The sequence below is a fragment of the Rattus norvegicus genome, chromosome 13, assembly GCF_036323735.1.
Source record: "Rattus norvegicus strain BN/NHsdMcwi chromosome 13, GRCr8, whole genome shotgun sequence".
NCBI classification, from domain to species: domain Eukaryota; kingdom Metazoa; phylum Chordata; class Mammalia; order Rodentia; family Muridae; genus Rattus; species Rattus norvegicus.
In genome coordinates, this window is record NC_086031.1 from 74852586 (window position 1) to 74878755 (window position 26170).

General features: G+C 44.7%; 1 protein-coding gene across 1 annotated transcript in view; it reads right to left on the reverse strand.

Moving 5' to 3' along the window:
- Tnn (tenascin N) overlaps nucleotides 1–26170 on the reverse strand; it is a 67204-nt gene continuing 41034 nt past the window's right edge. Inside the window, exons 15-22 of the mRNA NM_001107189.2 lie at nucleotides 23447–23710; nucleotides 21063–21193; nucleotides 19470–19602; nucleotides 18900–19054; nucleotides 12491–12587; nucleotides 11499–11666; nucleotides 3376–3539; nucleotides 1–1103 (exon numbers count right to left, since the gene is read on the reverse strand). Of these exons, the coding sequence (NP_001100659.2) occupies nucleotides 963–1103; nucleotides 3376–3539; nucleotides 11499–11666; nucleotides 12491–12587; nucleotides 18900–19054; nucleotides 19470–19602; nucleotides 21063–21193; nucleotides 23447–23710 (1253 nt within the window). The 3' untranslated portion in view covers nucleotides 1–962. The remainder of the gene's footprint in view (nucleotides 1104–3375; nucleotides 3540–11498; nucleotides 11667–12490; nucleotides 12588–18899; nucleotides 19055–19469; nucleotides 19603–21062; nucleotides 21194–23446; nucleotides 23711–26170) is intronic.

Consider the following 26170-nt stretch of genomic DNA (forward strand, 5'->3'; position numbering starts at 1 on the left):
TTAAAATCAAATGTTTTATTTTTGTTTTCTTGAGTAGGAATTTAAGTTACTTCAATGGTCACTGACTTGGCTACAGAAAACCTTCCAAAATGATACCAAACACGAAAGAAGGGTGATATGAGGAAGCTTCCAGTGTGGAGAGCAGGGAAGGGAGGCTGGGGACTGACTGAAGTGGGGGGGGCGTGGAGGTGAGTCAGGGAAAGCTGAGGGTACCAGTTATTTAGAGAGATTGGCTATTTAAAGTTGAAATGACTGCAAATTTATTTACAACATATGCAGATCTATGGAAGAGATTATGCAAATGTCTAGAAAAGGGGCAGTTAAAAATAGCAATAAGACGGGAGCTTTGGTCTCCAGAATGCTAGAGACTAGTCAGAACTTAACTATGACTGCATCGTGGCCCCTTTGTGGTCTCTTCGTTCGTTCTTTAAACACAGGAAGTTTAAAAGGAGTAAGATTTATTCTTTCCCCTCAAAACCAGGAGAACCAGGAGACAACAAGCCTCAGCTTGCCTCAGCTCTGACCCCCGGGGGATCAGAACCTCACTCTGTTTTTTTTTTTCTTTAAAAAATCTATATCATCAGTCGCATACAGAGATCTCCACCAATTGCTAAAGACTTCCAATTGATATTGTTATCGATGTACTGGATCGATGCATTTGTCATTAAGTAAGGATGGGTTGAAAAACCTCGTGTTTCCAACACGGTGTCCTATCCATATGTATTGTTCAGTTACAACATTGTTGGCTTTCGGGGCCCTCAGTAGAGACGGGCAAACATGCAGATGACATGGAAGGAACCTCTAACGGTCTAAGCATGATGACATCATTAGCACTGTGTACCCAACAATCTAAGAAATTAGAGGCTCTGAGCATCCCTCAAACTTCAGCTCCCCCGTCACCACCACCCACCCTGTCCGCCCCAAGCCTCTCTTGTCTCCTGTGAAGACAGCTCAGATGGCCTTTAGAACACTCTTGCCTTCCCTCCTATGGACCGCTTCTTCCTGCCAGAGAAACGGTCTCTGCTGTAACCAAAGGGGCGGATTTTTAGCTCCACGTAAGGAATGGAGAACTCATGTCCTTTCCATGGCTCCCAGTTCACCCCCTGTAAAACAAACAAACAAACAACATCAAGAACCAGTATCTGGGAGAAGAGTAAGGTGGCTTATGGTAGGGGGGAATCCTAAAGAGCAAGAAACCACTCGCTCTCTGATAGAAGAGGAAAAAGAAGAGAAATTTCTACTAGTGATGGGTTATGAGCCAAAATAGGAGGGCCAGATCATGTACCCTCTCCTGGAATTTGACAAGCTGAGTGGACAGAGAAAGAAGCCTCCATGGTGGGAAGACGGACAGTGAGCCCAAGATGTAGGGGAGGCACAAGGGTGACAAGGGGGTCAACTTAGGCAGAGAGCCGCAAATCATTGCTGTACACTGTTCTTTTCCAAAAAAAAATAAAATAAAATAAAATAAAAGGAAAAAATAAACATATTAATTAGCCAATTGTGTAAAATCATTTTCAATTTAGGCTGTTTAGATATTAGCGCTGGGGTAACAAATGGCCTGCTGAAAACTAAATTTCATTTTATGTCTTTTGACTGGTGAGCACAATAATATTTAATTCACTTAATAACCTTGCAACCTGGCCAATAAAGAGCCCAAGTGACCAATTTTATGTATTTTAATTTGTGAGGTAAATAATAAACAAGAAGCTAAATGGTTTGCAGACCGAGAAAAGCACATTAACCAGATGAATGTCTTTTATTAGCAAATGCAGGGACAGTTTAGGGCATGCTGGCTGCTCATTTCAAATATTTGATCTCTGAGCACAAGCTCCCCTGGTCGGCCCACATGCTGCCACCATGATTCATTGGGCCAACCCTCCTCATTGCCCTAGGGGCAAATTTCTTCTACCCTTTGGAAAAAATAATCACTTAAGGATTGGGAGTTCTGGCTATGTGGTAAGAACAAAAGTAATAAGAATGTGCCTGGATTTAAGAAGTGCTAATATTTACAGAAATATTGGTATGTGTGAGTTCTGGGGACAGGTGGCTTCCTGAAGGCCAAGATCAGGACCTAAGATTGGAAATTAGAGACCCAAGGCAGGTGTATGGAAGACAGGAGATTGACCATGAATAGGAGAAAAGTGTAATTTTCAAGAAGCCAAGAGGGGTCACAGATGTCCTATAGCTGGCAAAGAGTCACTATGATATGCAAGGATCATGGCAGTCCATGAAAGTACAGACAGGAATGTTTGCAAGAGAGGACACCTCACACACACGGAGTCTTGAACATTGTCCTGACAGAGGGACAAGAATAGGGTACAGAAGACTCTTGGAGGCGTGGGTTAAAGTGGAGCCAAGGCTAAGTCTGACCTAAAACACAACCTGTTTACCTAGTGATCAAGGCACAGAGAGTCCTGCTATAACGGAGAGGCCACCAGAAAAGGCAACCAAGTGACTGACCTTGGATTTAATGTTTATGTTCTCGAATTTTGCATATTGAAATTTTACTGGCCCAATTTGGTAGTATTCAGGGGCAGCCCTCTGAGGTGTCATTTTTAGATGCCCCCTACGATAGAAGAGGAGGTCAGGTGACCGCTCTGTGTGTCATGTGAAGATTTAGCTAGAAAGTGCCTGTCTCCATGCCAAGTAGCAAGGCTCCATCAAGAATGAATCTGCTGGCGCCATGGTCTTGAATCAGGAAACTCTAGAACTGTAAAACATGCCAGTCTGTTTTTAAACCACCTAACCTGTGGTAGTTCATTACCACAACCTGTTCTATAACAGGGTCTGATTATGAATTAGTAAGGTACATTGATAGCTAGGTATGGTGGTGCACACCTGTAACCCCAACCCTTAGGAGGCTAAGGTAGGAAGACCCAGAGTCCAAGGCCAGCCTAGGCTATATAGCAAGAGTCTGTATAAACAGATGAACAACAACAAAAATTTAGCCAGATGTGGTGGCAGATGCCTATAATAATCCCAGAATTTAAAAAGTAAAGGCAAGAGGATCAGGAATTTGCCTCAGCTCCAAGGCAAGTATGAAGTCAGCCTGGGCTACAGGAGTCCCACCCTGGCTCTAAAATATTACAAAAGAAACTTAAAAATGAAGTGAGACAGCATGTGATTCACACCATGGCTCTTTATAAATCAGTAACAATGAATCACCCATATGCAGATGAATAGATGTGCGGAAGTGAGACGCACACCATGTAGTATCTATCATCTGGTGACACCATGAAGCCTGAGGTACAGCCTCCTGACCTGACTGGGAGCTTCAGAGAGAGGGGGAAACTACCCCACTCACCTGGATGTCATCGCTTTGGGAGTAGAGACAGGCAAAGTTTGTGACAGAAAAGCTGTTCGCCGGCCACTTACCTCACTGTGCTTGGTCTCCCCATATTTGCCATTCGGGTTGGCCAAATGGCAGTTCTTATACCACCAGCCGCCATGATGCGTCAGCGCGCAGTTGCTGAGGGCAATATCATTGTCTCTGTCAAAAGTTGTGAACTTCCAACCATTGTGGTAGGTAAGAGCATCCCCTGCAGGAGAGACAAGAAGGGAGTCAGGAGCTGAGAAAAAAGGCCCCAGCAGGAAAAATCTAGGCCCAAAACACCAAGGATCCAGTTGTGTATCTCGGGTAACCACAACTAACTCAGAATGGAACAGTGTAGATGAACAGGTTCTCCTTGCTGGCCTGACACTCAAACACCAGCCCTGTTTCTCCATCAACCTCAACAGCATTTTTATTTGGAAGTTCTACCAACACAACAGCAGTCTAACTACCCTTCACTCAATCTAAACACCCTGTGTCCTGAATTTACTACAGTGACCATTCTCCCTGCCACCCCTGACCCAGAGTCCATGAACTTTGTTTGATGACATACCCTTGATCTAACCCTACTTTCTCAAGTCACCCTTCCCACCTCTACACAGCTGCCACCGGGGCCTCTTTTCGTCTCTGAGGGCCTGTGTTCACCCAGCAACCTTCCCTCTCACTCCGTCTCCCAGGCCCTGTGGGAGAATCTGTTTCATTGTCTTAAGCTTAGCATCCTACCTTCCACCATGTAGAAGATGACTCATCCTGCTTGCTGTGCAGACTGGTCACTGGGCTGCCTACATGTGCAACCTCTGACCCCACGGTCTCTACTACTGTGGTGAACAGGTCCATTTGCCCTCTGCCCTCCATTGTTCAAACCCTCACCTCCCTTACAGTCTACCTCAACTCTACTCATCGATCTTCACCCTCTATCCCAGCACACACACATGCGCGCGCACACACACACACACACACACACACACACTCACACACATGCACAGGCTTGCACACATGTGTGCACACACACACAGGCACATGCACACACACACTCACACATACACACATGCTCTCTCTCACACACACACACTCACACTCATACATACGTACATGCTCACACACACATGCACACACTTGCACACTCACGCACACACGCACCTGAACTTCGAGAGCCCTCCTGGGGACGTATGTACAATTTAATGCTTCATTACGTCTTGTCTGGAATCTGCTTTAATTACTTCACTCATATGGCGCCTCTTTCCCCTACCACATTCGTCATCCACTTAGAAGTGTACTTGCTTTTTCAGCTCATAAAAGGCAATAAGAGGCCATATCAATCACAGACTTAATCAAGTTCCCCTCCTGCAACAATGACACTCACGTTTACATCTAATTGCTGTGACTCTCACAGGGCTGCAAGGTGGGCTGGACTCTTCTAGATCCCACATGGAAATAAGATGCTAGAGATTCACTTATGACAGCCTAAGGTCCCAGACGCCACAACTGAGATTGCCAAGACTCAAAGGTTGGTCCTTAGACTCTAAAGTGACAATTCCTTCTGAAACACATGTTCCCTGGGACCTTGCACTCCCACAGAGGGCTTCATTCCTACTAGTAAGTGCGGTCTATCTCTGAGAGCCTTCAACAGCAGTTCTGGAGGCGATCCCCAAAACCTAGACCACCGACCGGCATTACCTAAGAGCCTACTAAAAGTGCAAATTCTAGGGTTAAGCAGGCATACAGAACTGGAAACGGGCATAGGGTGGGAGCGTGCCGTGTGTGCTCCAACAGCCCTTCATGTGGTCCTGGCACAGTTGCAGCTTCATTCAGAGGATGGACACGGCCCTGAGATGGACGAGCCCCATTCTAGACTCTGGCAACACAAAGCAGAAGAGGTTCTTGTTCTCGAAAACTCTGTTGGGGTGAGTTAGAGCAGGAGTGGAAAGGGTTCGTAGAGTTGGGGACAGGGGCACAAAGGTAACGTAGGCTTAGGAAGTTCAGGGCCAGCATCTCCCTCTCCTCTGGAAAGTTAATAGCTCCTTGTGCAAAGGGAAGTGTGGTGGAGTGAAGCTTTGGCTCATAGGGAGTGGTGCTGTTAGCATGTGTGGCCTTCTTGGAGAAGTGGGGGTGGACTTTGAAGCTATGCCCAGCATGGGAGAGCCAGTCTTCTCCTGGCTGCCTTTGGAACAGGATATAGAACTCGCAGCTCCTCCAGTGCCATGGTTGCCTGGATGCCGCCATGCTTCCTGTCATGATGATCATGGACTGAACCTCAGAACCTGTAAACCAGCCCCAATTAAATGCTGTCTTTATAAGAGTTGCCTTGGTCCTGGTGTCTCTTCACAGCGATGGACACACTAAGACAGGAAGGTAGCAATTTGTCCTTCCAAGTCTGTAAGCTTGATCCCTTCAAGTCTCACCCAGCAAAGGCAAGATCCTTTGGTGCTCTGACACAAGACAGCCATGCCTCCATGAGTTTCTTCCAGTCAAAGAAAAAGGCAGGCTGTCGTTTTATTTGTTTACATTTTCTCCTCCCTTCAGATTTCCCGCAGACAGTTAACTACAGCTTGAAATAACATACAATGGCTCCCCTAGTAACATTCTTTTAATAAGCACAGCTTTCCTACATTGAATATGAAGTTTCCAGAGCTAATTTTCCAAGACCCAGACAAATGCTTTCTCGAAGATATCTTCAGTTATCTAACCTTGGACCCTGGACTAGAAAAAGGAAGTGAGCTTTGGAGGGTTGGGAACATTTTTATTGTTAATTATTATTATTTCTGCATATGGATTTTCTACCTTTGAGAAACTGAAGCCAAATTATTGTTCAGAGTATAGAAAATGGCTATGCTCATGAATCAGAAAATAACAAGCCCTCACTGAGGTATTATTCTGAATCAATGAGTTTATCTTCCCTAAGTAAAACCAAGTTAATCTGAGTGTGATGACACTCCTTAACTCCAGAACTCTGGAAGCTAAGGCATAAGAATTGCAAGTTTGAGGCCAGACTGGAATACATCAAGGTTCAAAAATAATGAATTAAAAATTAGTTAAGCCAAAGATGCTTACAATCCCTCATATTAGTGTTAGGAGAAACTGTTAAGGAACCCTATTCTAAATGCCCTGTTCTTTGCCTTTGCTGGAAACTGTTCTTCTTGGTTGTGGGTGGAAGGATTATAGACAGCTCATAGGTCTAAACCCACACTCAAGGTACACCCACTGTCTTAACTGGGGTTTCTATCGCTGCGACAAAACACCATGACCAAAAAGCAAGTTGGAAAGGAAAGGAAAGGATTTATTTGGTTTACACTTCCAGATCATAATTCATCCTTGGACAAAGTCAGGACAGGAACTCAAGAAGAGCTGGAAGCTATAGCCGATGCAGAGACTATAGAGGGTGCTGCTCACTGGCTTGTTTCCTCTGGCTTGCTCAGCCTGACTTTTTATAGATCCCAGGACCACCAGCCCAGGGATGGCACCACCCACAATGGGCTACACCCTCTTGCATTTTGGTCGCTAATTGAGAGAATGCCTTGCAGTTGGTTCTCATGGAGGCACTTCCTCAAGGGAGGCTCCTTTCTCTGTGATGACTCTAGCTTGTGTCAAGTTGACACACGAAACCAGCCAGTACAGCCACTGAGCTGGTGACTGTCCATGCCAGCAAAATGTCACTCCGAGTCCCACTTTCCTCCAGTGCTTTATAGTGCAGAAAGAATGATAATGACTCTGCAGCCTCAACCTAAGACCTAAGACCAGGAGAAGCCATAAACATCGCAGACCCTGTGAGTCACATTCAGACAAAGGGCCGGAAGGCTGGGCCTTGGATAATTGTTCCCTGAGATGGAAAGTGGCAAGGAAAGAGTAGGGGTGAACATCTACCTTCCCTTTTTCTCCATGAATCTATTAATTTTTTTTCCTCAAATGCCAGCCTTTAAAAATCCATTTCAAAATATAGGAAACACTGGCTTTGGGTTATGACAACTCTGTATAGACAATGTCATCCCTGGACTACTAAGTGTTGTTAGAGATCCTCAGTTACATTGCCAAGTGTCCTTGGGAAGAGGATCCATCCCTTGAGCACCTCAGAAAAGCTGAGCCCCATGCAAGAGGGGCATGAAATAAGCTGTAAATAGTTGAGTAGCCCAGTGGAAACTCTGGCAGAGTCCATGTTTGCACTGCCATCTCTACATAAACGAGCAACATCTCAATGGTCGGACTTATGGGAAAGCCTGTAAGATTCAGCATCAGAAATTACGTTAACATTCCCTTGCCTTGCTGAAGTTACCTTTGGAAGAAGAAGGGGGGGTGAGAAGGAGGAAGAGGAAGAGGAAGGAGAAGTAAGTAAGAGGCAGAAGCAGAAGCAAACAAAAGCAGTATTAGTTCAGTGGACGTGAGAAGCTATCGGTCCAGCTGGACAATCTGAGGTGGGGACAAGCTTGAAGCCCCACCTTTCCACCAATGCTGTACATATCTGCTGTAATAAAAGCATTAACGAAGCTAGACACGGGAATAGATGGCACGCATAAAGACAGGAAGACCTTCGCCTTCCATTTGAACATCCGTCTTCTACCCTGTATCTCATCATAGCCAGAAGCTTCCTAGATTTTAAAATCCTCATTGGAACCAAAGCATATACAAGGAAAGTTAAAATGCCACTGATCCCACCGTTGTAATGCAGGACATAAAGGAGGAGTGATGGTACACACAGGAAGATTAAATGGCTACCTAAATGCTATGTGATTTGAGAGTCTCCCAAGGCTTCCTATTAAAAAGAAGTCATCCTCCACTGGCTGGCCCTATTGGCCTGAACAGCCTCAGAACGGGGAATCACCCCCCAGTCACAGTTAAAATGCAAATAAGGAACCTGGGAGAGAATGGCATTAATTTAAGAATATGTTGACTCCCCTTCCCATTAGCATCAGCTCATTTGCGGAATTATGTTAACTAGGCTCTGGAAAGGCAATGTTTAATGGTCCGAGAAAGGAAAGGGAAAGGAAGGGACAAACTGGGAAGATGGGTCTGAATGAAGTCTCAACCAAGGAGCCAAGAAAGATGCCAGGTTTGGGGGAAACAGGAGGCATGGGAGCTGAAGAGATTTACCTGACTTCAAACGTGTCCAGGAAGATCTCAGGGCTGAGGTGTGTCATACCCGAGACTCTAACCTGAGAGGGAAAGCCTAAGTCTTACTGAAAGCATGAAAGATAGCCAGTTAGATTACAGGTAGACTAAGACCAGAGTAGGAGGAGGACCAGATGGGAAACTGAGGGCTGGCCTGCAGGTCCTTTATTATTCCAAATGGTTGGAGAGACTGAAGCCATCAGAAATGCAATCTGACCTCATTTAAAGATGAGATAAGAGTTATTTAATGGGCTCGGTCATCTGAGACAGTGAATTTATGTTATTTTAGTATTAAATTATTATGATTACTGTGTGTGACCGTATATACCTTAATCTCAGCACTCAAGAGTCCAGGACAGGAAGATTACAAGTTGTATGCTAGCCTGAGATATATGATCAGAGCCTGTCCTGAAAATAATAACCATTCTGATCATTTAAATCATTCTGTAACTACCCTGATAATCATATGAGCAAAGTCCGTCTGTGTTTCCCAGTTGTATCCAAGCTGCCTCTTCTTCCGTGAACTAAAAAAGAAAAAGAAAAAGAAAACCAAAAAAAAGAAAAAGAAACAAAGAAACAAAAAACCAGAAAAATCCTCACTGACTCAACTTGTTGGCCTGAGCAGCTTTAGAAAAGGCATTATCTGATAGAGTTAAAGTGTGGATAATGTACCTGGGGAAAGTCAATTAATTTAGAATATGTTGACTCCTTCCACTCACTTCCCCAGTGGCCTGACTTTCAGAGCTGACTCCATGACTTGTGTTCCACTTAGAATCATGCCGGGCAGACCGCCTCCATCCCATAGAGATAGAGACGGTCTAAGGAAGGAAGAGGCGAATCCGAAGCAAAATGGGCCTTGGTAGCTGCAGTGCCTTTCACTGCAATCACTTTCCCCAGAAATAATTCTTTGCACACTCTTTCCCATGCAATCCCTGCTTAGAGTCCTTAGCCAAGTGCAACCACCTTGGTGACAGGAGCACACCTGCTCCCCCCAGCACCTTGTCAAACAAACTCTGGGTCTATTCCTATTAAGGTATTAAGTATCCACAAGCTTACACAGAGAAATCCTGATGGAAATTTCATTGTTTTAAAACTCATTAACTCTGTACTAGGCTTTGTGCTAGCTACTATGAAATGAGCAAAATTATATTATGGTTTTAAGAAATAAAATTATAGAACTCAAAGAAATTTTCCTGTTATAGAAAGTACTTAATCTCAATCAGAGGCTTTACCCTGCCTTTGACCATTCAGTTCCCACATAAAAGACACACAATCTATATATTTATAATAAGCCTTATACACTAGAGCTGGACGGATATCTACCCTTTATATTATTGGTATCTACTTCCCTATCAATAACCCTGTATTAACTTGCCATGTTGCATCTGGGTCACTCTTAACTCTAATCATCATCCCTCATGCTCTCTCTCTCTCTCTCTCTCTCTCCCTCTCTCTCTCTCTCCCTCTCTCCCTCTCTCTCTCTCTCCCTCTCTCCCTCTCTCTCTCTCCCCCTCTCTCCCTCTCTCGCTCTCCCCCTCTCTCCCTCTCTCGCTCTCTCTCTCTCCCTCTCTCTCTCTCCCTCCCTCTCTCTCTCCCTCTCTCTCTCTCTCCCTCCCTCTCTCTCTCCCTCCCTCTCTCTCTCTCTCTCTCCCTCTCTCTCTCTCTCTCCCTCCCTCCCTCCCCCTCCCTCCCTCCCTCCCTCTCTCTCTTTCTCTCCTCTTTCCCTCCTTCATGGTCCCTGCCTCTGCCACCAAGCCCAGAAACCAAAAGTCAGCCTATCTTCCAACCAGCTATAGGCTGTAGGCATCTTTATTCATCAATCAGGGATAACTTGGGGGACAAGATAACATGTGTCACTTGGGTCTACATGCAGATTCTGTCATCCCTGGGGACAGCCAGGTCTTGGGGGACAGTATTTAGCATTGCAATCCATAGCAAAGGACCAAACCTCAACATTTTCCATTCGTAGTTGACCATTTCAGATCCTCATCCCAGACCTCAGAGATCCTTGAGGACACAATTTTGAGATGCCCTACATGTCTTTTGGAGTACATGGCAATCTGTTTGCCTTGGGTTAGTCCTCTGTTCCTCCTGGGAGCCCTCAGATGTGGTAAGCCCCTTCCTTTCCTCCCATCTGTGTTTGGCTCTCTGTCTCAGCCAACCCCACCGCCATGTCCTCCAGGAAGCTTCCCCTGGCCATGCAGGTCCTTGATGTACCCACCACCCCCATCCCTTAGCTCTTCATTCGCCATACCACTTAATCTGAAAAAGTTGTTCTCCTCTCTTCACGTGCCTTAGAGAAGAAAGACTGTGTCCTATACAGTAAGCTGATTTTGCCAGCAACACATTTAGACATGGTTACACCAAAGCCAGAATCAGAGCAAAGGCAGAGAAGCCACAAATATCGTCTTTAAAACGTCAATACCAAAGCAACAACCACAACCACACCCTCCCCTCTTTAAATGTTTGTCAGTATAATCCCAGCATTTCAGTCATGCTGCTTAATTGTGTTCCTTTCGCTGTACAACTGAATACACCACCCACTGGCCAAAGTCCAGTGAGTGGCTAATGGAGGCTAAGAGTCCCTGCCTTTGGCTAAACTGCTCATCTCTGTGTTGTCCCCGATGTGTAAGTTAATGAGATCTAAAATTCTTACTGCTTGACTCAGTACCTTCATTTTTCTCTCTTAATTCACATCAAATTTCACAAAATGTTGCAATAATATACACAAAGAGAGAGAGAGAGAGAGAGAGAGAGAGAGAGAGAGAGAGAGAGAGAGAGACAGTATGGAAGTTCACTGAAAGGCTCAAAAAAGTACAAATAGTCTAAACCAGGGGAGAATAAAAGGGGAGTCAGGTGCGGTGGGGAGAACATACAAAAATCAATCCAGTTCTATGGTTAAACTTTCTTTACCCTCAAGCCCCTTCTGAGAGCATGACCTCCATTGTTAGCAAAGACACCCAATTCTACATAGCAGTATCCCACAGCCCACATCCATAGCCCATGGCAAACCACTCCTTAGATGACGGCAATGAGGAAGACTCCGGGAGGGGGACATCCCTCTTACCTGCTGTGCCTCTGTATTTCCCAACCGACAGCTTGTACCGCTCTTTGCTGGATGCCACTTGGAAGAAGTCATACACAGCGTAGGCGGATTCATTGGCAGTCTGTAAATCTGCCCTCACCTCATACCGAGTGGTAGTGCCAGTGGTGAGATTATGTAGTTTGTCAAGTCCTAAAAACATGGAATGGAATTCGAATAACCAATCAACTTGTGTGTGTATGAGCTTGCACTGTCTGCATCTGAGACATTCGGAGATAAAAGTCATCTTAGAATTTAATCTTTTCTGCTAATAAAGAGCTTCCCCAACTCTTTCTCCTGGGGTGCCAATGTTCTCACCCTTATTTCTTTGGCATGGCAATGCTAATGACTTCGTGGAATACCATCAGATAGGAGAAAGTATATCGTATTGGGGTAATCTGACCACTGCCTCCACCGCAATAGATCAAGTAACCACTCATCCTCAGACCTCAGAGGGGACTCCGTACCTAGCTAAGCACAAACATCATCTACTCAAGTAGACACTGAATACCCAGATTCAATTTTTTTTTGAAAAATCATATTTCTGAGTAGATGTTTTATTGGCTATTTAACTGTCTGTGAACATCTGCTCCAAAAGAGAGCAGAGGGAAAATGGGCAAAACTAAGGCCCTTAATGTCTGGCTGTACCAGCAGAATTACAGGAACCGCAAGCACATCCTCTTAATGAGAGCCTGAGATCCAAATCAATCAACTGTCCTTCTACTGTGGTTATATGAAATCCAGGCTCTGAAAAAACTCTGTAGAGCTTAGGTGTGCAGTAAAAGCCATCTCAGGCAGTCCTTCACCCAGCCCTGCTGTGCAAGAACCTTCCCGACAACATGGCCACACCACACAGTGTGCCTGTCCCTTGGGCCTCTCCTTGAAAATGGGAGAGCTTCCTTAAATGGCCTCATCAACTTCTCAAGAGGGCTATTGTCCTCCCACAACCCCACCTTCCTGATTCTCAGAGATCATACCAAGCCAGAACTCCTTCATGGGGTCCCCAAAGCCTTCTACATAACTCCGCCAACGCTTGAAGAAATCCAGCTGCCCAGTGTTACGTCTCTGAAAGACCTGAGGAAGAAAATGAATGCTTTGCTTTGCTATTGAACAGATATGGCTGAGGGGCAGAGAACTGGTAGTTGTGTTTCCCAGGCGGTCCTGGGAGGCAAGAGAGCAATATGTACCTGCAATACACTGGCCCTACATCTTAACGTTTAGAAGCAATTTTTATTTAAATCTCAGTATATTGAGTATACTATTACATTCGTAAGAATTTTAGGTGAAAGATATATTCCAGGTATGAAAATGTATAGGACCTAACAGGGAACACTTCTACTCTTAAGAAATCTTAATCTTAGATCACAGAAAAGCTTGAGAGAGCTGGTAATATGTTGCTAGTAGTTGGTTGCATAGGACAGAAGATTCCAGATCTTTGCTGCCTGTGCATATAACCATCGACCATTCAACTCACTTGGAGCATGATCTTTTATCATCCACTGAAATAATTTGAAAGCAAGAATTATTTTTATTCTTGAGAATCCTAACACAGCAAGCATTTAGTATTTATGGAACAGCAGAAGTTCACCCAACAAGTATTTATCGAGCATCTCCCATATAGTACAAACTCTGCAAGGTGATGGGCAAAATGGGTAAAACAGAAATGGTTCCTGTCCGAATGGAGCAAACATTCCAGTAAACAAGATAGACATGAATTAGGTAATCAAACAAGTAAGAATTCAACTAAACCAATGGTAAGAGCTATGAGGGAAAGATACAGTGAGGCCGCACCTAAGCAAGAGCCAGCAGGACTCTTCTGGGAAGTATCAGAGGCCTGTGGGGTAAGCAGGAGCAACAAGAAGAGAAAGGAAGGCTGGGATGTCTGTAATTCTGGGTGCCCGTCACAGAGAACTAGAAGAGGCTGGAAAACAGGCAAAGGTTGACCTTGGTGGGATTCAGTTTAGATGAGGATGTTGGCCCATTGTAAAAAGCAATGGTAAATTGGGAGGACTCAGCAGGAAACGGTTTTCCCCGGATTCTTCTGGCTACAGTGTAGAGAACAGTCAACCAGGGGCAAGAGTGGAAGACACAGTAACTAGTTTGAAGAGCACTGTACTGTGCTGTTCACAAGGGATGGTAAGTTAGACAAGAAGCTACCCTGAGGATAGACAGATGTCAGCAGAAGGTAAACTTGGCAGACTGTGACAAAGGGAGTCGATGCCGAGAGTTCATGCACACACGAGTTGATTGATTATTGGAATTTCAGCCCGTGTTTTTAGGAACTAAACAACCCCACCATAGGTAGTCCTCTTCTGTAGGAGTTTGGGTTGCAGAACTGGATAAGTATTTACTCAGCTGTTTTTGCAGAAGGAAGATTCTGAGAGGGACAGCCTTTGTGAGTATTTTAAGCTTACTTGGGGACACTGTGAGTTGGGGGTTATTTGTCTTCCTTTCTTTTTAGCTGTGCTGGGAATCAAATGCAGAGTCTTGTGCGTGCTAGGCAAGGGTTCTACTACTGAGTTACATCCCTGGACCAGTATTAATTCTTTCTGAGGTTTCCTGGTGAAGAAGGGTTTCACGTAGACAGCTGAAGGGGTTAGGGTGCTGACAAGAGACCTAGGCTTGGTCTCTAAGGTAGAAGTGTATGTGGGGGAAATGGTAGGCATTCACCAAGTCCTATTTCACTCTCCTCGTCCCAAGAGCACACAATGTTTCTCAGCTTCCTCTTCAGTTAAGTAAGAAGAATGTGACTATTCCTAGCCCAAAGGCTGTAAGCGGGAGGATCAGAGTAGGCAGGGTCCTCCATGCTGTCTTCTACTGACATGTACTGTGGTAAAAGCTGCATGTTGCAGTGGCCCAGCCACAAAATGGCAGCATCCTGAACTGCTGAGATGGCACTCAGAAGTGACTGCATGTGTGTTGTTAGAGCAAAGGAATGGGAGGGTGGCTCGTCATTGTTACTGCCACTGAACCATGCTGTCCTAATGAGCAAAGATTCACTGAGACTCAGAGTGAAGGCACAGGGAAGGATACTGCCATATACGAAGAAAGTCAGAACTGAGGAGAGAGGGGCACGGAATCAATCCTTGAAGACCTGCAATATTCTCCTGGGCATGGATGGTTTCATTAAGGAGAGAGGAAACAGCTAGGAACACAGAAAGAAAACTAAAAAAATAAAGTGTAATCACAAAAGCCACAGAGAACTGAGGGTCAGTAGTACCTAGTACTGATGAAGGGTGAAGGGTTGTAAGATCAAAACTCCTTGAGATTTAGTGACATGGGAATTCCCAGTTACACAGCAAGGGCTGTGTTAGAGAGAGGACAGAAGCCAGGCTGGGATGGGCTGAGGAGTAAATGGAAAATGAGAAATAGAGATTTGATTCTTTTTCAGAAAGACGACTGCTTTGCATGCAAAAAAGATCTCTACTCCAGAAGAAAAGGCCTCTTCTCCCTTAGAGTAAATCAGACTCCTTTATATGAGATAAACTCGAAAACTTTCCCAAACCCAAACACACCTGCATGCAGTATTGAAAAGAGCAATGCGTATTATTCCACTTGAGCTTGAGATCAAGCTAAAAGCCATGGTGGCCCACTCAGTGATGATTAGCAACCACTTACCAAAGTCTAGACCTGCATCTCTACCTACGCTTTCCTTGGACTGACCTAAAGGAAGAAGCCCCCACATGACACTCTGTGATCCGTAACCTTGAATTTGGTAAAGTAAGCCCAAAGCTTGTGCAATCTTTCCACTTTTCTCTAGCAGTGAAAAGTGCTGAAGTCACACGTGGCAGCTCTCACCATTAACTCCCTTCAGCACCATCACAGCTTTGTGGCTGAGGAGGTGCTGAACAAAGACACCATGGGAAGAAAATGTCCCCGGCTCCAAGTCAGCCACAGACACGTCCTGGCACGGGAGATAGTGAGTCAGTCGCTTTGGTTTCTGATCTCAGCCAGCTCACTGTAAAGCAGAGAGGAATGGAGAAGTCTGACCCAGCGTTTCTGGGAAGGCTAGATGGAATGGTCTGCAGCCTCCAAAAATGTCCCGTAAATGGGCATACGCTGATGAGAAGAATTTAGGGAAAATCACAGCGAGCCGTTACACACAGTGGCAACACTGCTAATTTGCACACTGTTCTTATGCTCCTTTTCTCTGTTGCCCATTTGTTAAAGCTTCCCCCACTTGGTGTGGGGTTGGTTGGGTCGTGTTTGTTTGTTTGGGTTTTTTTTCCTTTCATTCAGAATTTATTTACTTACTTGCATAACAACCATTTACTGGACATCTAATGAATGTTGGCTCTGAGGCAAAAAAATAGCAATGCCATTTCACAGATGGCAAACGCCAAGAAAACTATCCACATCCATACAACCATTTGGTGGCTCAAACAAGGATAATACATAGTCCAATCTTTTGATCAGAAAGTTTGAGAGACCCGGCTCTCCCAGCTCTATTTCCTCAGTAGTATATCTGAAAACTTAGAAGATTTGTTTCCTAGTAAGGAGCCTGTGTCAACCCTGCTCTCAGATTCTTCTTGTTTCACAGTGGAATCCTAGGCTGGACATGCTACTGACATTCCTTATGTTTCTATCCACTGTGTTAAATAGCATTCCCACCACAAGGCTAGGATTGATTTTGAACCTGCCTTTCTAATGAAATATGCAATACCAATTTCCCTATCTCTGGTGAGCATGTTTGGGGTTTGGGGTTTTGTTGTTCTGCTTTGTTTTGTAAAATGCCCCAGTAAGTCCAGGCTGGTCTCAAACTCATACATAACCTAGGATGATCTTGAACTTCTAATCCCTTTGCCTCTGCCTTCCATATGCTAGCATACAATCGTGTACCTCCACATCTAGTTTTCTGTGGTACCAGACAACAATCCCAGGACTTTGAGCATGTCAGACAAGCATTTACCAACTGAGCCACAACTACAGCCCAAGCTTCGTGTCTCTGAACTGTCAGGTCAAGGTATGACTAGGCCCACATGACTCTGGAGCTTAAATGAGGTCTTCATTTAATAAGGTCAGCAAGTCATACAGCAGCAACGCCTGGCACATACAGGTAACAGTAAGTCATTATTATGTCTTAATAATTGTTGATTTGCATTGTATTAGATCATATTTTAAGTATACTGACCCATACACATAATTTCTACATCTCAATCAGATGGCTTTGATTGAGGCTAAAAATAGTAAAAGGAGATAAATCTTAAGAGGTGGTAAAATATCTATGTTGGGTTTTATAATCATCGTCCTGGAGAAGTTACTCACTACTGTGAATGGCTAAATCAGGAGGGGAAGAAAGTCAAGCGTGTATTGAACTGCCTGTGGAAAGAGCCTCTGGTGCAGCCCTTAGACTTCCAATATGGAAAGATTTGAAACTTTTAAGTGTGCCCTGATGTTCTTTCCAACCTCCTCCTAGCCAACTGGGTTGCCTTGGAGGCAAAGTCCTTCTGCCTGTTCATCAAATTAGGTGCCTGCTGCCTGGACTAGAGAACAACTTCCATAAAAGGATTTTAAAAACTCAATAGAATCTTGGGTTATCTTTAAGAGACAGAAGGCCCTGGAACCAAATAAAACCCCCAAACCCTAAGTGAAATATGTAGTAGAAGGTTTTGGGACTCCACATGTCTTCTGGAGCCCCCGGCCTAGAGAGGCCTCTGTATAGTCTGCGTGTATTACCTCCTGGAGGCTGAAACAAACATGAGATGGTGTGGGTTGAGACTGCTACCAGCTACAGTGCTGTGTAGATTCGGTAGTTCTGTAACTTACTGTGTTTAAGTCAGGTCCATTTGTATGGGTATACAGAAAGCAAGACCCCTGAAGTCAGAGATTCATCTGATTTGTTCATTCCTGGATTGTTAGTCTATGTCTGACACATGGCAGGTACTCAATAAATATTTGTACAATATATCATGGTGCAGAGAGACAAACTATCGCCACCTCTTCCCTCCCTCCATCTCTCCCTCCCTCCCAGTCTCCCTGTCTCTCTGTGTGTGTGTCTCTGTGCCTCTGTGTCTATCTCTCTATCTCTTTGCCTGTCTCTGTATGACTCTGTCTCTCTCTCCCTGCTCCCTTCCCTGTCTCCCTCTCTCCCTCTCAGCTGCCCTAGTTAAATGGTTTCTTCCTTGCATAGGCTTCACTTTCAAAAAGGGCCACACTAAACAGTACAGACATCCTGCCAGTGGTCAATTACAGGCACAACGGTGGGAAATCGGGCTGTGGGCCTGAGGGAACTGACGCTCAGGTTCAGTGGTGCAGATGAAAAGCAGCAGGCACAGACCTATGGGGCTGCTTAGGTGGGAGACCTTCCAAGTTACAATCTGTTATGTTATTTCATAAATCAAGAGTTTCTGCCATCAACCAATTGTTGGATGAAACAGACTTTCCATTGTTCTTTGTCATTGTGTGGACACTAAGTGTTCTTCATTGCAGCTCATCAGATGATACCATTTTACCTGGGACTGCTCAAAGATATCTGGCTTCCCAGAGCCCTGAGCAAATGTGTAAGTGAACATAGCTAGACACTATGAGACCATGCTTTCTCTCTCCCACAATTGGTTCCAATGTTCGCAGGTGAAAGCCACCTATCATTAGAGAAAATAAGACCCTCAATTGGTTCAGACTCAGGGAGAAGCCAAGTGAGAGAGAAAGAATGAATAACCCACCTGCAATCTTCAAAGATTCATCATAGAACCGAATCAGAAAGCAATGAAAGAACTCTGAGTGTTAGGAGACAATGGCCCAAGAAAGTATAACTTCTTGGCAGAGGGGACAGCTTAGACACAGTCCTAGCTTCTCTGGCTCTGGCTTTACTCTTTCCAATCAAAGCCCTAGAATTTGGTTTTTGCCCTACAGAGCCAAGATATAGACCAAAGACAAGAGGACCTAGTTCAGAGGACTGATTCTCCCAAAGAAGCCATGCATTTCTATCTTGGGTGACCTGACATGAGCCATTAGGAAGACCCAGGATCTGACGCCCTGTCTCCTGGAATGTGGCTCCAGCAATGTCACTGACATGTGTGACTGACTCAACCAGAGATCTTTTCTCTGTAAGCTTCAGCTTCCCTCTTTGTAAAACAAGAATGATAATCCTGTCATACTAAAGCATCATGTGAAGGCCGTGTAATACACACATCTGACATTATTAGATGATGCTAAACTCATAGTCTTTAGCCCTGGTTTAACCAACCCTGTTCTGTGACCAGTGTTAAACCCTAAATTCTCTCATTGCAATGGGATAAGATCTCTCTCCAAACAGTTACAAGCCATCAAAGTTCCTTTCCCCGTGGACAGAGATGAAATATAACCTCCATGAATAGCTGTGACCATCTCCCTGGGCTAAGAAACAAGACGCTCCACGGAGCTCCTCCGGGCACCATTAAGACTCACAATCCAGCCGCCTCCATCCGTGTCCATGTCACAATAAACCTGCATGGGCCGGCTGGCATCGCCATTGAGGTAGATCGTGTAGAGGCCACTGGCAGCAGCATTGGTGTTCTGCTGAACCTGACTGCAGTCTGAGGGGTGTGGAAATCGGGCGTCCACTGAGACCAAGCAGAAGGACAAAGTTGTTAGGAAGAAAAGAAGAGACATTGCGGCTTTCCCCATTACAAGGCAATTCGCTTGGTTTGGAAATTGTTTCAAAGTTTCCTAACTATTTTGCTTCTTCCAATTCTTAGCTCACAAATTGATCATGGAACATGTGTTTAGAAGGACGGCAAGCTGGCCATCACTCTGCTCCCATCAAACTCTGCAAATGCACCTTTAAGTTAGGCTTATGTCCCTCAGTGTCCTATGTCAACTCTCCTAGGTGTCCTAGCCTTGCCACCTCCCTCTTTAGTCCCATTTGCTTGCAAACCAGAACCCCATTTTCATTTCTCCATAACCCCATGCTCCTCCCTGGCTTCTCCAATGGCCCCCATTATTTATTGTCACTTAAGGGGCTAGATTCCACATTACCTGTAGAAAGGGTGGTAGACACACTCCGGCTCCGCTGATTACCTTTAAAGGCAACCAGAGAAACAGGATAGGTGACGCCCTGTTCCAGGTCTTGCAACTCAAATCTCTGCTGGCCTCTTTGGAGCTCCACCTCCTACAAACGATAACAGGCCGTGAGCAGCTCAGCGTCTCTTCCCAGCACCCTGGGCATCGGTAGCATTTACAAGCATGACATTAGAAGGTGTCCAAGTGCTCAGTGGCAGTCCAGAATCCCAGAGAGTGTCAGCTGCTTTCCTGAGGGGACATGCCATGGATAGTCCGCATTGCTAGAATGACTAGCTGAGAACTGAGGCTATGCATGGCCACCACAGGAGCACCAGCCAGGTTGCCTAGGGACTTGGGCCTTCAGATACCTGGAGAGGCACTGACTATAACAACTGCTGTCAGCAGTGGGCTGACAATGTTTGATTAAAAACGTGGTTTTAGAAAGAAGGCAAACTGGCTGTCATAATGGTGAAACACAGAAGTGGTTGGTATTTCAAGAAACTCTGAATATGACTTATTCACTCTATAGACATTGGACTAAACTCTGCAAGCCAGTCAGATGCATCCATTGTAATAATGACTAAGTCAAAGTATTCTTCTTCTTTTCCTTCTTATTTCTTATTTATCTGTTTGTTTATTGCCACAGAGAGAACAACAATTTTTTACCGGCCAACTTTGCTAGCTTCCAGAGATTCCTGAGGAAGGCTAGCCCTTAAAATAATGGTCAACTGCTTCTTCAGTGGATTTTATTGGTGGCCCGGAGTGTGACCGCACACACCTCTGACCTTAGCTGCTTTCCAGACTGAAGCGAGAAGAGTTCAAGCTTGAAGCCAGCCTCAGCAATTTAGTCAGAACTTGTCACAAAATAAAAATACTAAAAAAGGCTAGGGACATTGTTCAGGGGTAGGGCACTTGCCTAACGTGTACAGGGCTCTGAGTTCAAGCCTCACTGTTGCCAAAAATAAAACAAAAGAAAATATTCACATGCTAAGTGCTATCCTAAATGCCTTAGATACGGAGAAACAAAGACTTCTCAATCCTCCTGTAATGTAAATATATTAGGCAGGTCCAGCAGTTTACAGCAAAGAAGGAGGAAGGAAAGTTGGGGAGAAAGAAAGGGAGGTAGAGGGGAAATGGGGGAGCAGAAGAGAGAAGCAGGGGGAGGAGCAAGAGAAGCAGGGGGAGGAGCTGCAGCGGCAGCAGGAGGAGGTGCAGCAGGAAGGTGTGCAGGAGAAGCAGGAAGGACAGAAGGAAGTGCAGGAGAAGCAGCAGGAAGTAGGAAATAACAGAGCTGACTGTGGAGCTGGGTGATACAGAGCTTGCCTAGTATTCACAAGACCTTGAGTTTGAGCCAATAGAACTTCAAAGTAAGCAGTAAAAGGAATGATAAAATGGAGGATACGCACAGCCAGCGTCAGCAAGAAACAGGCACTGAGGTTAGTCCTTACAATGAGAACGGTGCTCACAATAACTGTACTTAGTGGCAGATCAACAAGTCAAGCCAACAAGGTGTTCTACAGGGAGGCTGTGAAGAGAAGACACCAAGAGAAACACAAGAAGTCCTGATACCTTCAAGATGCCATTTGGAAGCTGGTAGGTCAAAATGTAGCCATCGATTTGAGCAGAGGGGGGCATCCAGGTCAAAACCCCACTGGAATGTGTTACACCAAATGGACGGAAATTTTTGGGAGGGTCAATTTCTGTAAATGAGAGGCCACGTAGTTATTCTTCCTAAAACATGCACAAGTTTAAGTCATCTGTTTTCTTTCCCTCTTATGTGTTGTCCCATCTCTCACAGCCTTCAAGCGGCTGGCAATCCTGTTTTGCTCAGTCTCCCTAGCCTTTGCCTCTCGAAGCACAGACCTGTGGAATTCAAGAGGATCTAGGAATGGGGCACTGGGTAGTCTCAAGAGGGAGAAACTCTGGGTCTCGTTTCCCCAGTAGATGCCCAGAGTGGTGAAACAGACTGATTTGGACACAGGCTCTCTATGGTGGTGGAGCTTCCTGGGTGATTTGGAAAGATGAGAGCTACAGATTACAAAGGGCCCTGCACAGAGAACCCAGGTCAAAGACACCTCCCTGTCTGGAAAGGCAATGAAAAACTGCCATGCTTTTAATGATTAGCACTGAGAGTCCCCCAAAGAGTTATATATTGAGATTGGGAACCATAATATGTAAGAGGACTTGGAATATATTTACGTTAGTATAAAAATACAAAATTTTATTTCTTAAGCATCTAAGTGTATGGCCTTCAAAAATATCCAGTACAGAAATAAGAGATGGTTTTTATATATTTAAAAAGAAAGTGAGTGCGGTCACTCACACCTGCCATACCCGCATTCAAGAGGCTGAGCAAGGAGGACTTCGGAGAGCTTGATGCCCGCCAGAGACCTTCCTGTGAGACTCTTTCTGAGAAACAGAAGGGGCAGGGCTGGGGGCTAAGAAGGATACAGACAAAGCCAGAGAGAATTCACAGGTGTGTGAGCATATGTCAGAGGGCATGCACCAGTGTGTGAACAAAAATCAGAGGGCATGCACAAATATGTGCATGTACCAGAGGATGTACACATGTAAGCCCACATCAGAGGGCATGCATGGGTGTGTGAGCAGACACCAGAGGGTGTGCATGGGTGTGTGAGCAGACACCAGAGGGTGTGCATGGGTGTGTGAGCAGACACCAGAGGGTGTGCATGGGTGTATGAGCACACACCAAAGGGTATGCATGAGTGTGTGAGCATATACACCAGAGGGAGTGCATGGGTGTGTAAGCAGACACCAGAGGATGTACATGGATGTGTGAGCATGTACCAGGAAAGCCAAAGCTCAGCAAAAATACTAATTCCCACCAAAGCTCGTCAGAATGTTCATATTTTTAAGCAAATAAGATATGAATGGAAATTTCCATTTTGAAGGGAAAAAAATCATAAAAGGTGATTTTAATTTAGAACTTCCCAAAAAGACATCTCCGGGCTATTTTCTACCCAGTAGCATTTCAGCTGAAAACTGAATTGTAGTATTTTAATAGAAATCAGACAGCTGTTGTTTTGAATTAGGTTGTTTTGACAAATTTTGAGTCTCTGTAATATCAGCTTGGTTTGATTTTGTAAAGCATAACATCTGGCATGGATCATTTGCTATCCATCACATAGAGAGACTGAATTTCCTGCAGAATCAAATCAGCACATAGCTATTAACATATTTTGAGGCAGTTTCTGCCTCCTCTTTGATTAACCACTGTCCCCTGGCTGTGGACTCGGGATGTCTGACTTGGTTAATTTCCTGTTTCTATGAAGCAGGAAGATGCTAACTTGGTTGTTGTCTTTAAAATTTGGAAAATCGGGGCTAGCAAGATGGCTCTGCTGGCAGGTGATTGCCACTGAGCCTAACAACTAGAGTTCAATCTCAGAACCTTGGTGAAGGACAGAGAGACCCAACTCTTGAAAGGTGTTCTCTGACTTCCACATGTGTGCCATGGCATGCTCATGCTCATGTGCAAACATACAGAGAGAGAGAGAGAGAGAGAGAGAGAGAGAGAGAGAGAGAGAGCAGAGAAAGAACTATGAGGCTAAAGAAAAGTCTTGGTGGACGCATGCATGAGAATCTAAGTTCGGATCCTTACTACCCATATAGAAATCCAGGGACAGTAACACATTTCTGTAATAGCAGGGCAGAGGAGGCAGAGACAGGCAGGATCAATTGAGCTTTACTGACCAGACAGCCTAGCCAAATCAAAGAAAGACCATCTCAAAAACCAATATGGACAGCAACTGAGAAAGACACCTCATGTCAGCTTCTAACCTCCATGCCCATTAACACATGCTTACATACACACGAACACGTAACACATACAACATACATAAGGTCAGTGGAGAACTGCTTTGGAAAACATCTTCAGATAAAGCAGCCATTCTTCCTGCTTCCCTCCTTGCCCTTGTTATAGAGGAAGTGTATACCTGTTAGGGCCTTGGTATCAGCCTTCTTGCTCTCCCGAGCCCCCTTCTGGGCCCACACATGAATGGTATACTCCATGCCTGGCTTCAGACCTGTCAGGATGGTGCTACTCTGGTCCTTTGACACTGGAACCTCCTTAGTCTCTCCATCCGCAGAGGTGTAGCGAACCATGTACCTGTCAATGGTGGCTCGTACTGGGTCCCAGGAGATGGTGGCTGTATTCTCTGTCACTCGGTTGGTCACCAAGTTCTTGGGGCTGTCAATTTCTTTAAGATTTAGAGAAGGCTGAGTTTAGAACTACGGAAAAGCATCTCACCACCCACTCCACAAGAGAGAGCTAATAGCAGTCTAATTATCACTGGTATAATTATATTGCTAACTGTGGTATAAATACAGAAACAAAGCAGATATAGTGGCCATTCCTGAGATCCCAACAGTTCTGAGGCCAGAGGAGCAGAGAGCCAAGGACAGTCAGGGCTATATGGTACGGCCCTATTTCAAAAATTAAAAGAAAGAAAGGAGAGAGGGGAGGAGGATGGAAGGAAGGAAGGAAGGAAAGAAGGACGATAGAAAGGAAGGGAGAGAGAGAGAGAAAGAAAGAGAGAAAGAAAGAAAGAAAGAAAGAAAGGAAGGAAGGAAGGAAGGAAGGAAGGAAGGAAGAAAAGAAAGAAAGAAAGAAAGAAAGAAAGAAAGAAAGAAAGAAAGAAAGAAAGAAAGAAAGAAAGAAAGAAGGTTCCCCAGTTTCCACTTTCCAGGGGAACAGGACACTGGATGTTACACCCAACAGAGCCATGCCTTCTCTACATTTATCTCTCTGGAAATGTTCTGTCCTTCCCGTTTTCATCAGCATCCAGTGAAAATCAGAACCAGCTAAAGCACTGAAACTATCACTAGAACAATCTCCTCTACCCTCGCCATTGCATCTACTGTGCCTCACCAAATACCTGCTAGCCCCTTGGCTTATTAAAGAAGAGAAATGAAGACTCCCATTCCTATTTCTTGCTTTCAAACAAAGACCTTTCTGCTCCGAATTCTGGTCTCTCCCCATCTCCAGGGCTTTCTTCTTTTCCTCTCTCTATCTCTTAATCATTAGTATTTCCCCCTTCGTCATCAGTCACAGAAAATCAATAGCAGGGATCCTCCTTCTTTTCACATTTCGTGACATTCCTCTGCACCTCTCAACCAGTAAACCAGAGAAGGGTCTGCGTGTTTCACCATCACTCACCTCACACTCAAGTTCAGCTCCGTCGTGGTCCTGCACCATACCACCAAGTCTGCTAGTGTAGGTCACTAAAATGTTCTATATGGACAACTCTCTAATGGGCATAGACATCCTCAGGTTACTCAATCTTTATGTTTGGTTCTTTTGTTTTAATTTACTCTGTCTTTGAGTGACATTGTACAGAACAGATCCATTCCATTCTTGGAAAACTCTCAGCTCTTGGCTTCCATAGTTTCATACTCTTCCAATGTCCTTAATACATTGGCATCTCTGCCTTGCCTCTTCTGCTCTTTGAGTGTAACCTTTATACTGGATATTCATTCTCTCTCTCTCTCTCTCTCTCTCTCTCTCTCTCTCTCTCTCCTTTCCTCTACCCTCCTCTCTCTTTCTCTCTCCCTCCTTCTCTCTCTCACCCTTTCTCCCTCCTTCCTTCCTTTCCTCTCTCTGTTCTTCTATCCCTATCCATTCTCACGAATATGATCCTACCATTTCTGTGCTTTGAATATTTACTGGCTACCCGTGTGGAACAAAAGCACAATTCTAAGCCCCTGGTTTGTATGTATTATTGCAGATCCTCTACAATGCCTGGCTCATCTCCAGTATGTATTTGTGGAACTAATAAAAGCAAACCGTTAGCAAAAGAATCTTGCAGGTATTTCAAATTTAAATATTTAAGTCTTCGTTGCCTCCCTGAAGAGATAAACACTCTTAGCCTCCTTCCTCAAAAAAAAAAAAAAAGTACTCCAATCTTCCATATTGCTCAAACCAGCACAGTCATACTTGATTCTTTATTTTCCTTATTCCATGTCTTATTGATCGAGTAATATTGCTTGTATCTCCAGAACATGTTGCCAGTCATCCCCTTCTCTGTGTTCCTATTGCTGCCATCACTCCCCTGTCACTAACTAGATTTTAATAGTAATTCCTTCACCAATCTATTTCTTCCCTTGTCAGCTCTTCAACTTATTCTCACTGTGTTCTGAAAACTGTTTTCAGATGAATGCTGGGCTGTGTCTCTAATCCGTAGCTATGACAGTTTGTCCTTCAGTCCTATATAACCTGATGACTCTGTTCCTTTCCACCTCATCTCAGAACGATTGCCCTCTCACCTCCTGCTCCAATGATATCTACCTCTCCCCGTTTCTCAATCATCTCATTACAGATTAGAGTCCTGAAATTGCTGATACCAGAAATGACCAGCTTCTCCTCCAGATTGTCCAACACAGCACTAAGCCATCAGTCAGGTATCTACTGATAGTTTGAAATGTGATTAGTTCGACCAAATAATTGATTTTACTAATATTTATCTAATGAAAGTAGTTGGGTTTTGGAGGACAGTTTAACAGAACAGTGTAACGGGGTTAAAGCTGAACATGTGACCATCCCTCTGAGGACCTCATTCTTCAGGCTGCCTATCACTGAGGCTGGCCACTGTGTCTTGGATCTTAGAAATAATTCTGAGAACCGATGCATGCAATATTCCAGTCATGTCCTGCCCTTTCCA